Consider the following 16,559-nt stretch of genomic DNA (forward strand, 5'->3'; position numbering starts at 1 on the left):
TTTTGCGCTCCAAATTTCGTAACATAGCTCGCCAATCGTCGAGCAACACACGTTTTTCTTTTCTGATTTCTATGGAGAAGACCCAGTCTCTGATTACTTCCTACACGTGCTTAGGGGCTCCGCGCTCTACGTTATGGTTGGTCGGCTGCGGTTCCTTGGTCATGCCTGTTCATCCTACACGTGTCAGGGTCTCTGCGCTCGACGTTATGGACTATGGGCTAGTCAAGGCCTAGATTTTAGGCATGAACTAACTGCTCGGACGCCACTTTAACTATTTTTCTCGCTAAGTTACTCAAATTGGCTGCTGGCCAGCATGTGTTTTCCTCTGATAATTATGGAGGATGCCAAGGCTCTAATATCCCCCTACGCGTGCTATGGGCTACATGCTTTGTGTGTTGGGCGGTAGGCTACGGTCCTATCATTATGCTTGTTTTTCCAACATACGCATGGGCTCCGCGCTCTGCGTTATAGATTACGGGCTAGCTAAGGCATCAAGTTTAGTGAAAACTAACTGATTGAACACTGCTTATATTATGCATAATTGCATCGGGTTGTTAATACAACGATTCTTCATCGCCAAATAAAGCAAGTGGTACAGGCGATAATATCCGAGCAGTTTGTTAAGCTTCGCCAACAGCTTCTGTTTCGCCAAACAGGTCTATATCATCGACAAGCATTTTTGCTACATCTTCAACATCATCCTCCAGCTGCTGGGTTTGCGCGTCGCTCAGCCCATTGGCGAACCCACCCCTTATTGACTGGATGTCAACAGTCAGATAGTGGGACCGAACCACTGCAAGGGCGTGAGTAGCGGCGGTCACAACGACGTCGCGGTTGAAGTTTTTGAAATTCTCCCACACTGCCTTGCATCTCTAAATGATGGTGTCTAGCCCTTGCTACCTGCTGTTAGGACGAGGTGCCGGTTCAATGTCGACGTAGTCGAGTACTAGTTTTATTGCGGCGGTTACAGTGTTGAAGTTGTCTTTCTGGACCTTGGCTTCCTGCACCAGCACATCGAACTATGCCTTGGTTTTATGGCGATAATCTACAAGAATCACAATGGTTCGTCATGCCAGAAAAGTACTACAACATTATTTCCTACCAAGGGGTATTTACCTTTCAGTTCCTCGGCCAGTTTATTTGCTCGATCCGACTCTTTCGCTTTATCTCGACGGATTTGTTCGAAATTCTGGCGTAACTGGTCGAGTTCTGCATCTTGCTCTGCAAGCCAAACAGTTATCACAAAAACAGATGTTTAATTATTACAAAGTACATTCGTTAATAAAGCATACCAGATTTCTGCTTGGATGCATCCTCGAACTGCTGGCACTTCCGATCGAGCTGCTCGGATTTACTTTTGAGCTCTTCGGTTTTCTTGCCCAATTGCTCAGACATATTTTTTAGCTCCTCGGATACAATCACCAGTTGCTCGGATTTCTTCTTCAGCTGCTCGGATGTAGCCATTAGTTGCTCGGACAGAACCCCCTTCTGATGTTCCAGGTCCCATGAGTTAGACTCAGCAAGATCCCGCTCACGCTGGGCCCTCTTAATACTCTTTTCTGAAAGATTTAACGCCTCCCAGAGTTTCTAGTTCTCCACGGCAAGGGGCTCCATCCTCTTCATCATTTGGCATCGTTGCTCGGTTGTTCGAGCTATCTCCTACAAATGAACAATGCTACAGATAAACTTTGGTCTCCAACAACAAATATCAGTATTTCAGGTGCGGTCTTACCTCAATTTGAGTCATACCTCCAACAACGGTGGATTTCAACCTCTTTATCTCCCTGGCGGTGTTTTCTTCCTTAACAACTACTACCTCTTCTCCGCATTTTTGGAGAATCCGGATGGACTGGGGTTTAGGTTCAGCATGCTTGATCTCCTCAACCTCGTCCTCCTCCACCGTCACTTGAGGCACCACTGGGGGACTCTGTGGTTGAACAGTCGCTCCGACCACTACTGACGTCGCTGCGAGCGGTGCAAGCTGCTCCTCAGCCATCATCGGAGTTGCCTCCTTAGCTTTCGATGCGTCAACATCAGCTGCAGTTCCATTTCCAACGTACCGGCATTTATAGTCGCAGCCTCGGTCGCTGACGCTGACGCGCCTGTTGTGTGTGCTAATGATTCATCGCCGCCAGGACTGCTTGCAGTGGCAGCTGACCTGTCCTCCGTTTGTCGAGGACTTAGGGACTCCTAGACGGGAGTAGTTGGCATTTTTTCTACTAAGGTTTCGGGCCTCGGTGTTGCCCTACATAATATCGGCTTGTCAGTAACCGAAAGAAATCAAGGAACAATATTTTTACTCTAAGGCAAATATACTTATGGTTTGGTCTTCCGATTAAATTTCTTGAACCAGCGATGCCTACCTAATCCCCTAGGCGTTGCTGCTTGGTCTGCTTGATGGGAGGATTCCTGCTCCTCTACAGCAGGCCACCGCTCTGCTTGGTGCCCCGGAGCCCCCTCTGTGTGTTGCTCTGTGGTTATTCCCCCTTGTTGCTCGAGGACTTTGGTCGTCTGCACCGCTGGGACTTCCGTCGTTGCCCGCACATAACTTTCCCTTGCTCGCTACTCGGGGACTTTATCATCCGTCGATGGCTCCTTCGTGCTCGGCGGATGCGCTGACTGGTCCTCATCATCATCCGACCACTCTAGCACTACGGTTCTTCATGGTCGAGCGATTCGGTCATCACCAAGTGAGATGCCGCCCGATTTGTGTGCAGTAGTGCTTGCGGTTTTTCTCCTTTTTTGGATCGGCTCATCTACTGCTGGTCTTTTCCCATGGATCTTCTTCGATACTGAGGATGGACTATCCGATAAGGTGCTTGGCTCCTCCTCTTCGGGCTATAGTAGCCACCGGATGTCTACTCCTTTCAGCCAATCGGCTTTCAGCACGCTTGAAAAGTATATTGCCCTATCCTGCAAATGGATCTTTACATAAGTAAGTCAGTCCTTTGCTCGGCAATTGATGCCTGATCAATGCGAAATGAAATGGTTACCTAAGGAGGCAGATTGGTGTAGTTGAAAGCCTTCATTCCTTGTGGCCAGCTGAATGAGACATTGGAAGTGAATAGGTCCATGGCACGGTCTATTACTTCTTTCTTCGTCAGACGGTCTGTGCTTTCCCGGGTACCATCGTTGTCACCTTTATAGTTGAACATCGGGTGGGCCCTCTCTTTGTAGGGCTGGATGGGCCACACTATGAAGCTAGCTGCAACCAGTTCACCCCTAAGCTCCATGCCCTTAATCAAGTCCAGAAGTTCCATTACTTGCTCCATGTCAGCACTGTTGGGTCTCTCTGACTAGTTACTATGGTTCACCGGGATGTGGTGGACGTCACATTGAATCATTGGGTGACTTTGTTTGATGTAAAACCACCTAGCGTTCCAACCTTTCAGGGAGGTGTTCAGCGAGACGCTAATGTATTTGCTGGCCATCCCATCCCTGAGCTATAGGTACACACCGCCGACCACCTTAGAACCACTGCCCCCTTTCTTCTTCAGATAGAACAGGTGCCTGAAGAGGTTGAAATGTGGAAGAACACCGAGAAACGCCTTGTAGAAATAGATAAAGATCGACATGTGTAGTATGGTGTTGGGGTGTAGATTGCAGAGGCTAATCGCCCAAAACTCCATAAGATCCCTCAGAAAGGGGTGGACAGGAAACCCTAATCCTCGCCAGAAATAATCTTTAAATACTACAGCCTCATCAGTATGAGGTGTTGGAAAGGGCTCACCACTAGCCGGCCGCCATCCGGCAGTGAGATGGTCTGGGAGAACGCCCGCCGCCACCATCTTGTTGAGGTCCGTTGCCCCCATCTTCAATGGCACCCACTCCTCGTCACGGCTAGCTCCGGTGGCCGCCTTCCCCGGCTTTGCGGCTCCCTTTTTCGGTGCCATTCTCTCCGGTTTGGTCCTAGATCAGAGGCGACTGCTCGTGTTGGTACGGAATGTGGAGCGTAGGGATTGTGAATGAAGAGAATAGGGTAGAGTGGCAGAGGTAGGCGGCGAGGTGTGTGGCGGTGCTGTTATAAAGCACTTTCCCCACTCTCTTTGCATCTAAGGGTTTTTGGGAAACCATTCCCACGATCAGCGCCACTTCGACTTCTCTAACGAGGTTTAATGGGCCGCAACTTGGGCCTTCACGCAACAGCAGCCCATGTCACTGAATTATCGTCGCCAAATAATCGCCGAATTCTCCGCAATTTAATGAGGCTCAGTAACCGATACTGTACAACCATTACTCTGATTTTTTCTCCATGGTTTAATTTAACCGATATTTCCACCTAAAACAATGGGGACTGGCTACCTGCTCGGCTGGTTTGCTACTTTCAGACCCTGCCACTACATGACTACGTCACCTACTGTCAGGCTTGGGGACTAAGTGGGCACACTTCACCTTGTGGTGAGTGTGTTTATTTTCGTCTCGAGGCTATGCTCGGGGACTGGCTACCTACTCGACTGGTTTGTTACTTTCTAACCCTGGCACTACGTGACTACGTCACCTACTGTCAGGCTCGGGGACTAAGTGGGCACACTTCACCTTATGGTGAGTGTGTTTGTTTTCATCTCGAGGCTACGCTCGGGGACTGGCTACCTGCTCGGCTGGTTTGCTACTTTCTGACCCTGGCACTACGTGACTACGTCACCTACTATTAGGCTCGGGGATTAAGTGGGCACACTTCACCTTGCGGTGAATGTGTTTGTTTTTTCTGGAAGACTCCGTGCATCTAGAAGCTAAAAAAGGTTATCTCTTCCCTCGTGCTCGGACTCTAAGTGGGCACACTTAGTTTTACTATGCAGAAATTTTCAATGCTGGATTTGAGCTCCTTACACCCTTATGTCAAGCCATCTTCGGAACACACTACTCGGCGATGTTGCACGCTGCTCGGCAGCTGCTCACAACTGCTCGGCGATTCATTATGGTGGTCGAACCATGATCTGGACAGCTCGGTTTTGGTTCGCATCTGCTCGGAAAAGCTCAAGACGGCATTGCACAATGGGTACAAGGTGCTCGGGGACTAGCTGTGGGGGGTACGACCCTGGATACCCACGGCAGACCACATGGGCTACGCTTCTAGGGGCAGCCTAGCCCACGAGAAGGAGCCTTACGAGGCACGATTCTGCTCGGCGCCTCCCGCAAGACATGGGGAGGATATCCTAAAGATGTTACGAGATCTGTTAGGATATGTACGATCCCATGATTCTTGTAATCTGTTATCATTTTCCGGTTATCTCTCAGATCTAACCGACTTGTAACCCTGCCCCCCGGACTATATAAGGTGGGCAGGGACCTCCTACAAAATCACGACAAATCATACGATAGCTAATACAAACCAACAGACCACGGGAGTAAGGTATTATGTCATACTGACGGCCTGAACCTGTATAACTCGTGTATCTCTGTTGCCTTCTTGTTCTTGATTACACGCTCATCTGCCGATCAATCTACCTTCGTGGGATACCTCTCGGAGGACTGCCGATGATATTCTGTCGACAACAAGGCACTAGTTTGTTTGAAAAATAATGTTAATATAATATTATCCCACTACTATGGTTATATGACACTTATGGTTTTATAAGTTTGAAACAACTTGTTTGTAATATTAAAACTTAAATCTTCCGCTTTATAATCTCCGATATGTATATTGAAAACTGTTGTAATCTGCGATGTCTGTGATTGGGATCCTGTTCGGAAAAGATTCGTGGATGATTCGGGTTTCCCGAGGACACCTGACAGACCTGTTAAGTTGTTGGGAACTTTTATACGCTATCAGAGGTCTGTTGAGACAACGATAGATGCATGTGGGCCCAATTTCTTAGGAGGTTCTGCCGCAATAGGTTCTGGATGTGGGCGTGGGCGTGTGGTGGACATCCGGGATGTGCAGGCGAGATCCGACGGATGGGGGCAAATCACTGTATACAATAGTATTATGTGGATGAATAGTGTTCTGGGTCTGTGGAATGGAAGAATAGTGCGGCTCACCGAAAACAAAGGTCTATGTAGATGTAGACATACCTATCATCGACCGATTAAAAGAACAATGTAATGTATGTCGCGCCTCTCGCGGACGAGCTTATAGCTCGGTTGGTAGCTCCCGGCTGCGGGAGCTCTATGTGGGAGTTTGACACCCCACCTTCGCATGCGAAGTTTTGAGCATTGTAAAAAAGCTTGAAGCCCATCCCACGCCAAAGTACAGGTATAAGGTCCGTTCCATTATCAGATGGGCTGCGGTGCCGCCATGTATAGCCGTATAGGTGAGGCAGAGGTTTGGAGTTTATCAACCTGCATGAAAGTGTCTTCTTCTTAATCACTGATACTCTAGCGGGTCGATTTTTTTAATGTGACGCTTCTCGCTAGCTTTTCACATATGCACATTAGGGAATGTTTTGCTCCCACCACTTTGAATATTGTTGCAGTCGACATGTTCTGTGTTTGGTCACCATTGATCCGGCTTGAGTCGAAGACCATCTAAAAGGGTGGACTACAAAGTTGAGTAATTTTTAGTTTAGCATAACCAATTGTTAGTTCATATTAGTAGTCTATATGTTAGATAACACATGATTAAATTTAGTCGTCTAAACTTTACTCACCTATAAGTTTTAGCTGTACTAACCACCAATACAGGTAACCCAAACTACCGGTAATTCTAATTTGCAGCAAGCATAGCACCTTGCTGTGGGGCCCATATTATCAGGGATAAAAAAAAAAAATACTGTTCCCGTTAGCCTTTTGAATCACACACTGGGTGTCGGTAGATGAGAACATAAACAAAATAACCTTTTAACCTTAGTTCGGTGGTGCAAAGTTTGGCTACCGACGCTATGAATTTTAACTTAGCACCACTGCTCCACGTTAGTCAAAATGACAATGGAGCATCTTCTTGCTACAAACGTGAAAACTGTCCTACGGTGTCCCACGAACAAAGGGAAACGCGGATGATTGATCAAAATGGTTGCCCAACCCAATGCTTCTTCCTTTGCCGTGGGGGTCTCTCTTTCTAGCTCTCAGCGCGCAGATCTGCAAGAACTTTTTTTTTTCTCCCTTCGTTTAGAGGAATCCGAAAAAATTATGAGAGAAAAACGTGGTTCTGAATAAAAAAAAAATGGATCAGATTTAAAGGCACGTGAAAGGAGTCCTTGACGGAACGCTATCGCTTACCAGAGCTTGATTAGATTCGGGTTAGGAATTAGTATTTGACACTGTAGTACTTTCGTTTGTATTTGATAATTATTGTCTAATCATGGCCTAACTAGGCTTAAAAGATTCGTCTCGTAATTTACAATTAAACTATGTAATTAGTTATTTTTTTATCTACATTTAATACTCTATACATATGTTCAAAAATTTAACGTGATGAAGAGACTGAAAAAACTTATCATCTAAACAAGGCCCTGGTCCACGCACTTGCTGTAGTCCATCTCCAAAGTCGTTTCTGACACAAATTTCTACTGTGGGTGAGGGACTGAGGGCGCGTTTTTTCACGCTGTACTAAACTTCCAGTACGGACCCCAGTAGGACGTTGCCACTTTCTACGATGCTCGATGGAGCAAGCTCGTCACTGTTGCCGGGCCTGATCCGGCACACCACGGGAACGGAAGACCAGGCCACAGTGGCAGCGCACCAGGCCCAGGCAGCGTGGCGCACGCATCCGTCCACCACTATGGCTTGTTAGTTTCTTTTATAATTCGTCTTTTTCAACTTATTTTTTAGTTAAAATAATATTTTTTTCACAATAAATTAGTTATTTTATTTTTTTTTTAGCGAAGCGAACGGGTAGCATGTAGCCATACGTCAGGTGTTCGTCCAACGCGTACGCTTCGTCTGCCGGAGGCGCCGGCCGCAGATGGGCACGGCAATAACTCGACCACGTGGGGTGGGTGGGGCTGCATGGTTCGATCGAGCATTCACTGGTTCTCCGTACTGCTCGATCGATCGATCGTTCCTCCTTCCCCGCTTGACGTCGTGCTCAGGGTCAGGCCAGCCCGGGGACGGCATTCACTTCGAGCTGACACGTTTGACCGGACCAGGGCCGGTTACGCCGGCAGGCCCGTACCAGTACGTCACACTCACAGGTTGCATGTGGGTGCTGCGCGCTCCCGTGCGCCGCCTCCGGGACGCTGGATGCGCCAAAAACCGTCTCGCGTTCCAGGAGCCGCCCAAAGTCGAGAGGCTGTCTGCCGCACCGCAGCGCGACGGCGCGGGCGCATACCGGCATACACGCCCGCCCCGCCCAACTGCCAACAGGCTCCCGTCAGCGCGGCCGGAATACGCGCGTTCCGTGCCCGTGGCACCAACCGGAAGAGCGGGGGATCGGATCTGAAGTCCTCCTTCTCCGCACGCGAGTACGCGACGACGGGGACCGTTGTGTAGGGGCCTTGCCGCTGGGGCTAACCCGTGCAGCTGCCCGTAATCGCCGATCGACGGACCCTGGCCGATGTTTTTCACGTGTCCAATCCAAACAAGGACGCAGTGCGCTCGTGAATTCAGCACTTCATGGCCACAAAAACTGACTGACTCCCGGTCGCTGACCGGTCCGTAGGCCAGTCCGGAACGGGCGAGCACGTCAGGCAGGGTAACCCTACGGTACCCACGAGGTTTGAACACCTCACGCCTCCCAGGCGGGCCGTGTTCGAGTAGGCGCCGCACCCGCACGGCTGGCTGGCTGGCCGTAGAGCGGGCCAAAAGCGCGCTGAAATCCGGGGAGACGGTGACCGCACGCCACGCTGATCGGAGGACGTAGTACACCATGCTGCCCCGGGTCCCCGGCGTGCGCTCACGGACAACAGCGACGGTCATCGCCTCAGCGGAGCGATTCATCATTCATGGAGGAGTTTAATCCAGTCGTCCTTGGATTCTGCAATCACGGCTGCTTCTGCTGGACGGAAATGCCACAGATGCCTGATGTGAGCTCCATCGGAATGCTTCTGCATAACCACGAGCCAGATTAAGCAAGCAGACATGAATGCAACGGATCAGAGTCGGTGCTACTCACCGCTCGTGTACAGCGACTCAGCGAGTCCTTCGGCGACTTTTCCCTTGGCCACACCGCAGCCCAGTCTGCGTCGATGCAGGGATTCAAAGTAGTAGGCGGTCAGAGGTCGCGAACAAGTACACACAAAAAAGCGATCTGCCACGCCCACGCGGTGCACTCGAGCACAAACGAAAAGTCCGCGTCATCCGCACACACAAGTTGAAAGCAAGCCAACACGTGCTGTGGCGGTCGAAAGAACTGCGGCCTGCCATGTTCATCAAAAGCCATACATCCGTCCAACTGCTGGTCTCCAAGCTCCATGATTCCAAACGGGCGAGAGCAAAGTCCATGAGCAGTCGCACTCGGTCGTTGCCCTCCTCTGCTTGCACCGCACACCGTAGATTGTGATGTATGCTTCCACAGTCCATGACAAGAATGACACGTGCGTTGCTGCCTTTGGTATTTTCGCTGTTTCAACCACTAATTGTTCCATGTGATGTGAGTTCGACCTGCCTCTGTCTGTAGAGTTGTATTATCGGACAAAGACATGCCAAGCTACCGTATCAAAAGTTCATACGTCTGTCTTATGTCTGTCATATACTAGTACGAAATGAAGTTTTTCTTTTCAATAAGGAGTACGAAATGAAATTAACAGCCGGATAAGCTGCTGCAGCTGCTAGTAAACAAACCGTTGGGATTATCCAACCAAAGAAAATGTAGGAGTAGGATGATGCAATCAATCATCAGAATCTGTAGGCCTAAACAAGAAGTTAGCGGTAGACGGAGTCATGGAGCCAGCAGCTACTGCACACAGTCAGTCACACATGCATGTACCTGGGCCGCCACAGAGGCACGGCATTGGTAGGAAGGAATAGTGGCGAGAGGAACGCTTGTACCAGTCTGATCATCTGATGACACGGACACTTGAACACCATTCCAGGGGGCGAGCCTGTGAATGTTCATCATCACCTGCTGGCTGTGGGCTGTGGCTGCTGCAAAATCGTCCCAGGCTGTGAGGCTGCAACACCAATTCCATTAAATTTCGCCATCCACTAGCGTTGTCACTGTGCCGCGCGTTTAAGGCCTTGTTAAAGTTTGTAGGTCACATCGGGTGCATACGGGCGTGTTGCACGGATATTCGGATATTAATAAAAATAAATTATAGAATCTATTATTAATCCACGAAACGAATTTATTAAATCTAATTAATTCGTCACTAGCTTATGTACTGTAGCACAACATTATCAAAGGGCCTGAATGCCACGGCAGTGGCAACAAGATGACAAGCGCAAGGAAGCCATCGGGAAGAGACAACGGCAAGCGACGGGAGGGAAAGAGAGCAGAAAGAACTGAGACGAGGAAGTGCAAAGCAGCTCACTTGTAGGAGTCGAGTACTCCTAACTTCGTACCGAGCTAAAAGAAACAAAAGAACAGCAAGAACTGACAGTGGAAGATACGACTGGAGTAGCTGCTAATCGAACCTGGCATCTACTGTTTTCCACTTCCGATCCCTCCTCCTTTGCCCAAAATCACAGCGCTTGGGGTTCAACTACTACTTGCTATCCAAGTGTGTTACAGGATCGGCGAGCTACTCGGATTCCTCTCCCACGGCGTCGCCTGGGCGCCACGTCCGGCGCCGAACGTCTCGGCGGCGCCAGCCCCGGTCCCGGCCATGCCGATGGGCTGGATGAACGCGGGGAGACCTCTGCCTGCCGGCGCGCCCGTCGGGCTCATTCCGAGCCCCAGGAAGTCCAGTGTAGCCGGCTTCCCGCTGAACAGAGACGACTGCCCCATCATGAGCTCCGGTAGGCACACCTGAGCCCCGGTGGAGTCGTATGGCAGCCCGAGACCGAGCCCAGCCGACAGCCCTGGCGCCGGCTCCGGCTCTAGCCGCGGCGGCCATTGCTGCAGCGAGGTGTCCGGGAGTGACACTTGCATGGCTGCTTCCTGGTGGTGCTGCTGGCCTGACGACGATGCCCCCGGAGATGACGATACGTCCAGGCCCAGACCGCGGAGGAACGAGGAGCTCGACGAGGTGGCGCCCATCTGCGCGGCCTTCTGTAGCAACGCGGTGGCGGACATGTGCGGGGACGGGGACGGAGACGGAGGCGGCGGCGGCGCGAACTGCTGTCGCTCGGCGGATACGGGTGCCGAGAAGATCGACGACGATGCGTCCGTGGCGAGGCACAGCGACGGGGGCTTGGCGGGCAGGGCGCGCTCCGGGCGGCCAACCCCGCCGACGAGGTTCTGGAACTGTGGCGCTGAGGCCATCGACGACGGTGCGAACATACCACCGAGCAGGCTCTGAGACGTCCCCGCGACGCTGCTGCTGCTGCCGGCGCTAACATTGGCGGCGCTCACCGAAGTTTGCGAAAGCACCGGCACCTGCGGCGGTGGCGGTGGCGCGAACTGAACGGGCTCAGTGGCATTGGTCTCCGGTTCTGCATGCATTGCATCGAAGCATTAGCAAATGAGGAGCAAGGATTAGATTCAAACCAGATTGATTAGTGTAAAGCGCTAAAAGCTTGGCAGATGCAGAAAGCAACGCATGATGGCATCTTTTTCATGTGTTCGTGGGCGCACTTTTATCATCGGATTTCAATGCTCTCAGAAGCTCAGAAAGGCGTTGTGGATGTCGTAATCAGGAGCAACTTTGCATGATCCCAGAACGGAGCCAGGAACAATCCAGCAACGCAGTCCAAAAATATTTAATCGCCGTCATCCGATCTCACTCGTGTGAAACTACTCTGAGAAACGGGCGTAATCGAGTATGAGCCGTACTTTTTTCGGCGAACTTAGCTCTCCCAGATCCTGACAAAAACCATCAACAGAGAGAATTCCCCTCGCATCTCCCCGACAATCTTACTGACATTCCAAGGCCACACATGCAAGATGCATCGAACCCGTACTAACTGTACAGTCGAATTTGACCGCAGCAAGATGATAAGCATTGATGTGGACTGACCATTACGTTGCTCCGCATGATGCGGCGCGGGCGGGGGAGGTTGCTGCCTCAGTGGCGCCGGCGGGGGCGGGGGAGGGGGCGCCGGTGGCGGAACCACGGCGGCTGCCGAGCTCCCATCCTCCGCGGGAGGCGCCTCCGCCCGCGCCTTGGCGCTCTCCTCGGCGAGCGCGTCGCAGAAGGCGCGGTGGGTGATGAAGCTGTCCCTCCTGCAAACGTGCGCACGGCGAAACACAAGTGAGTCAACGGAATTGGATTGGAGGCACGAGCAATTCATGAGGGAGAGGGGACTGGATGAGAGTAGCAAGAGCAACCAGTCGGAGGACGGACCGGGAGAAGAGGGTGCCGCAATCGCAGCGGTACTCGCGGGAGCCGCAGGTCTTGACGTGCGCCTTCCAGTCCGACTGCACGGCGTACTTCTTGGAGCACTTGTCGCACTTCCACTTCTTCTCGCCGTGCTTGCGGCAGAAGTGCTTCTTGATCCCGGTGAGGTCGCCGAGCGCGCGCGACGGGTCGTGGTGCACGCAGCTGGGCTCCGGGCACACGTACACCCGCTTCCGGACCTCCTTGCCGCTCCGCTGCCGCAGCTTCCACGGGAGGTTGTGGCCCCGCCGGTGAAGCTGCAGGTTCTGGTCCCGCTGGAACCCCTTCTTGCAGATCTCGCACACGAACCGGTTCGTCGCCAGCAGCGTCTTGGGCGACAGCGCGATCACCTCCGCGTCAGGATCTGCACCACCACCACGGCGCCGTCGCCATCGATCACGACAAAGAGCTATCCCCGTGCCGGCACGCACGCACGCACCTCGGACCACTAATAGACGACTACTACTAATAAACAGAAGAAGAAAAATCAATCACCTGGCATGCCGGGGAGGGCACGCTTCTTCTTGGCGGGCGGGCCGGGCGGCGGCAGCTGCGCGGCCCCGCCGGAAGACGACACGGCCGTCGTGGGCGTCGCCTCCACCTCCATACCGGAATCTTCGCTTTCGCAGAAAGGTCCGAGGGCGAGAGGCGGAGAGCGCTACTAGAGGAAAGTCCACGAACCGAGCTGCCGCGGGCATAAAAGCACGCGCCTTTTGAAGGGGCGGAGCGACGGCGCGGAGGTCGAGCTACCGGTCGCGGCCACGACGGGACGGGAACCACCGGTCGCCGGTTTGTTCGCTCCGCCTTGCTGCTTGTGAGGGAAGCTAGCTAGAGGCCGCTGACGAGGCGAGAGGAAGGGTGGGAGCAGTCGCAGAAGCCGCTAAAAAGGACGGGGGATAAGCGAAGGGAAGCCATGACTCGCAAGAGCGGTGCATTAACTAGGGGAGGTGAGCGCACCGGGACGGTGAGCGTGGCGTGGAGGCATCGCCGTCGTACACGTGGGCGCAGGCGGCGGAGGCGATGGGCATCTCGCTAGTGGAAGTGGAGTCAAGCGGGGCGCAGACTCCGGCACGGGCTTTGTCGTGTAGCGAGGGTCTAATATTCTTCGGCTGTTTGCGATTTTCTGCTTAGGGAGGGTTGTTTTGGGCAGCAGGAAAGGTTGGCGGTCAGCACTGTTTACAGAGAGTGATCAAGCGGATGTCACCTTCGGCTTTGATTGCGCTGCTTATAGTGGAATTCTCAAGTTTCTGATAAAATTTTATGCACGCTCAACTAATAAAGCAACCTGACCTCCTTTCCACCTCGTGTCCATGTGCGATTCTGCATTTTGGTGAAAGAGCATGGTCCGGTCGTTTATGGCCACACTTGGGAAATGCTTGTGGTGGGTTTGGGATATTTGTATCTGTATAATACTGGATTCAAGCGTGGTGAGGTCAGAGCTCCTACATGCAAAATGTCCTTTGGCAAGCTCGTATTTAGGATTTTTTTTTCGAAACTTTCAGCAAGCTTTACTGTTTCAACAGAATGGATACATCGTTTACAAGCAAATGCAGGATAGATGACGGGGATCATCAACACAGACCTGAGAACTTGCCTAGCTAATTCATGAGCAACTAAATTACAAATTCTATTATTTTTTTCGCTAATAAAGCTCGTATCTAGGATTTTATGGCACATCATGAGGCCCCATATATCTTGACAAATAAAATAACAAAAATATCACTAGACAAGAGGACATGAAAAGTAAAATTAACAAGAACACACTGGCTGACCGGCAGCAGCAAGGAGGGGACTCGTCGTAGCAAGAGCTCCTTGTCCTGTCGGTAGTCGTGATCTTGCATGCAGTGTGGGTCGAGTAACGGTCGATGTTGATGCAATGCCAGGTGCGTTGGATCGTTGTGTGAGAGACAAGTGACGACGGACTCGAAACTCAGAAGTCACAATGAACTCAGAAGTCGGAACATCGTATGTGATCACAAGTTTGTTGGACGCTTGAGTGGTTATTTATATGGGTTCTGGCGAGAAACTAAAAAGGCAAAAAGTAACCAACACATAGAATAATTAGATTTAGTGATTAATTACTGAATAGAGCCCTTACTTTTTGGGGTCCAGCGTGGTTGCTCCTGTTGCGCCACCCAATGTACGGCCCGGTTGCTTAAGACCCTCTTTGGTCTCCAAGTTCATTTTCTTTTGGTATATGCATTATAGCTTTACTTTATGGTGCTATAGCAAAAGCTTCTTTTCTCTCTTCATCCTAGAATACACTACAAAGATGGAGAAGCCAGTGGTTTAAAGGATTCACCGCCTTTTGCTTCATTTGTGCTACAGTACTAACACTATAGCGAAGCCAGAGTCCCCGTAAGCCTTGTTAAAAAAGGCCCTAAGTACTTCGGCGTGATTTACCCCTACAAATCAAGGATGAATGGTGTGTCGATACCAAAATATATCATCTTAGTATCTAGCCGACAAGAAGTTTCTAAATCAAAGAAAAAGCATGAGGAAGAAAAGGGCCAAAAGATTGAATGGTCCGAGAGGAGGTTGAAGTGGGCAACCTTAGTTTATGCAAAAGGTGCTAACCCCTTGTACGAGTTCAAGGCTTCGAACTAAAAAAGGTCACACTAAGTTCTTGTCCGTAGAACTACCGAACTAAACATATATCCTTAGCCAATATCACACTAATATAAGATTCTTGACTTGGGAATTTACAACCCTTGACTAAGCACACAAACTAGCTTGGAGAATTAAACCTAGTTGACATCCAAAAAAGAGTGGAACACCGAGGTAAACACAAAAGAACAAATGCAAGAATGAAAGAGGTAGACAAAAGACATCAAGACCCCCCTGATTTCGGGTAACTAACAATACCCTACCAAATCCACATTGGAGTAATGAAAAGTCACCAAGACTTATCTATGCTCCTAAAAACTCAAGTATCCAGAGCCCCCTGGTTTCAGCTAACTACCACTACCCTAATCCACGTTGGAGTAATGAAAAGTCACTAAGACTTAGTTATGCTCCATTAACATAATAAACTCCAATATCCATAATTCAATTCTCCTTCCATTTTTATTTACATGTTGTAGGTTTGTCCTAAGTCAAACATTTGTATATTTGACCACCGATTTTAAAAATATATATATTGGCCCATGACATAAAATTTATATTTTAGATTCCTTACGGAAAATACTTTCAAAATATGCAACTCATAAACTATAAGTTTTTTTTTGAAATAATGTTTGATTCGGGATAAACATAACGTGACATGTAAAAAAGAGCGAGCAACTACCCATGTTTTAAACTCGTAGGGCCAACTCACAGAGTAGCTGGCTAGCTGCAGAGAGGTGACAGACCGACAGTGGACCAACACGCCCACAATAATTAGGATCAGACTGAGGACATTGCTTGCAGTCGCTCGATGGACGAGTTACAGCCTGGACATCCAGCGTGGAAGTATCAAAGTTCAGAGTTTGGCTCGTTTCCCACGAGTTTTGACGCTAATCCGATCCAAAGTTAGTGGAAAAGGCAACGAAAACTGTGAGGACACGGAGTCGCTGCGGCATTTTTACTTCGGCCTTGTTTAGATTACCCCAAAATTTCAAGTTTTTTCACTCTCTCTCCATCACATCAATTTTTAGCCACTTGCATGGAGCATTAAATGTAGATAAAAAAAATAACTAATTGCACAGTTTAGTTGGAAATCACGAGATGAATCTTTTGAACTTAGTTGGTCCACGATTGGACAATATTTACCAAATAAGACGAAAGTGCTACTATTCATCGGGTTGAAATTTTCTTCAATCTAAACAAGGCCTTCGGCGAAATTGATCTGCGTGGTTGTCTGGTTGACCAGTGTTTTTAGCTTTTCCCCGCAGGCAACGAAGCTTTTAATGCACCTGTTCGTTTCGCTAAAAAAACAAGTTAAAATACTGTTCCGGTTGATTTGTTGTGAGAGAAAAACACGGTTCCGGCTAAAAAAAGAAGCTGAAAAGTACGGATTACAAGAGAAGCGATCAGAGCCATGTCATGGATTTGCGACTACGATTTCGGTATTGTATTGTAAGCACTCTGACCGCCTATGTCATGTTCGGTGTTAAAAATATGTTATGTTCGTTTATCTTATAATCCATCTTTTTTAACTTATTTTTTTAGCTGTAACAGTGTTTTTCTTTTACAACAAATTAATCGGAATAGTATTTCGATTTGTTTTTTCAGCGAAGCGAACGTGGCCATAATACTACGCTTAAAAAAGATCAAAGAAAAAAGAGA

The 16,559-nt window shown here is 49.8% G+C and overlaps 2 protein-coding genes across 2 annotated transcripts; both read right to left on the minus strand.

Moving 5' to 3' along the window:
• Nucleotides 1-620: 620 nt before the first annotated feature.
• On the minus strand, nt 621-8,212 carry LOC136537376 (uncharacterized). The gene is made up of 5 exons (XM_066529367.1): nt 8,068-8,212; nt 1,750-2,037; nt 1,293-1,559; nt 1,103-1,221; nt 621-758 (listed from the first exon to the last, which is right to left on the minus strand). Exons 1-5 carry the CDS (start codon nt 8,210-8,212, stop codon nt 621-623), a joined length of 957 nt encoding a protein of 318 aa, XP_066385464.1.
• Nucleotides 8,213-10,155: 1,943 nt separating this feature from the next.
• Nucleotides 10,156-13,178, minus strand: LOC136540460 (zinc finger protein GAI-ASSOCIATED FACTOR 1-like). The gene is made up of 4 exons (XM_066532468.1): nt 12,789-13,178; nt 12,261-12,657; nt 11,934-12,139; nt 10,156-11,409 (listed from the first exon to the last, which is right to left on the minus strand). Exons 1-4 carry the CDS (start codon nt 12,898-12,900, stop codon nt 10,541-10,543), a joined length of 1,584 nt encoding a protein of 527 aa, XP_066388565.1. The 5' UTR covers nt 12,901-13,178; the 3' UTR covers nt 10,156-10,540.
• Between the last annotated feature and the right edge of the window lie 3,381 nt (nt 13,179-16,559).

The sequence above is a fragment of the Miscanthus floridulus genome, chromosome 2 (assembly GCF_019320115.1).
Source record: "Miscanthus floridulus cultivar M001 chromosome 2, ASM1932011v1, whole genome shotgun sequence".
NCBI lineage: Eukaryota > Viridiplantae > Streptophyta > Magnoliopsida > Poales > Poaceae > Miscanthus > Miscanthus floridulus.

Bases quoted from the DNA above. Each gene is read 5' to 3' on its own strand.
- LOC136537376 (XM_066529367.1), bottom strand. From the start codon at position 8,212: ATGCCGGTATGCGCCCGCGCCGTCGCGCTGCGGTGCGGCAGACAGCCT. The intron at 1,560-1,749 runs GTATGACTCAAA...TAAATCTTTCAG, and splicing joins GAAATCCACCGTTGTTGGAG to AAAAGAGTATTAAGAGGGCC. The intron at 759-1,102 runs GTAGGAAATAAT...GTTGACATCCAG, and splicing joins TGAAAGGTAAATACCCCTTG to TCAATAAGGGGTGGGTTCGC.
- LOC136540460 (XM_066532468.1), bottom strand. From the start codon at position 12,900: ATGGAGGTGGAGGCGACGCCCACGACGGCCGTGTCGTCTTCCGGCGGG. The intron at 12,140-12,260 runs GTCCGTCCTCCG...GCACGTTTGCAG, and splicing joins TGCGGCACCCTCTTCTCCCG to GAGGGACAGCTTCATCACCC. The intron at 11,410-11,933 runs GTCAGTCCACAT...CAATGCATGCAG, and splicing joins TCATGCGGAGCAACGTAATG to AACCGGAGACCAATGCCACT.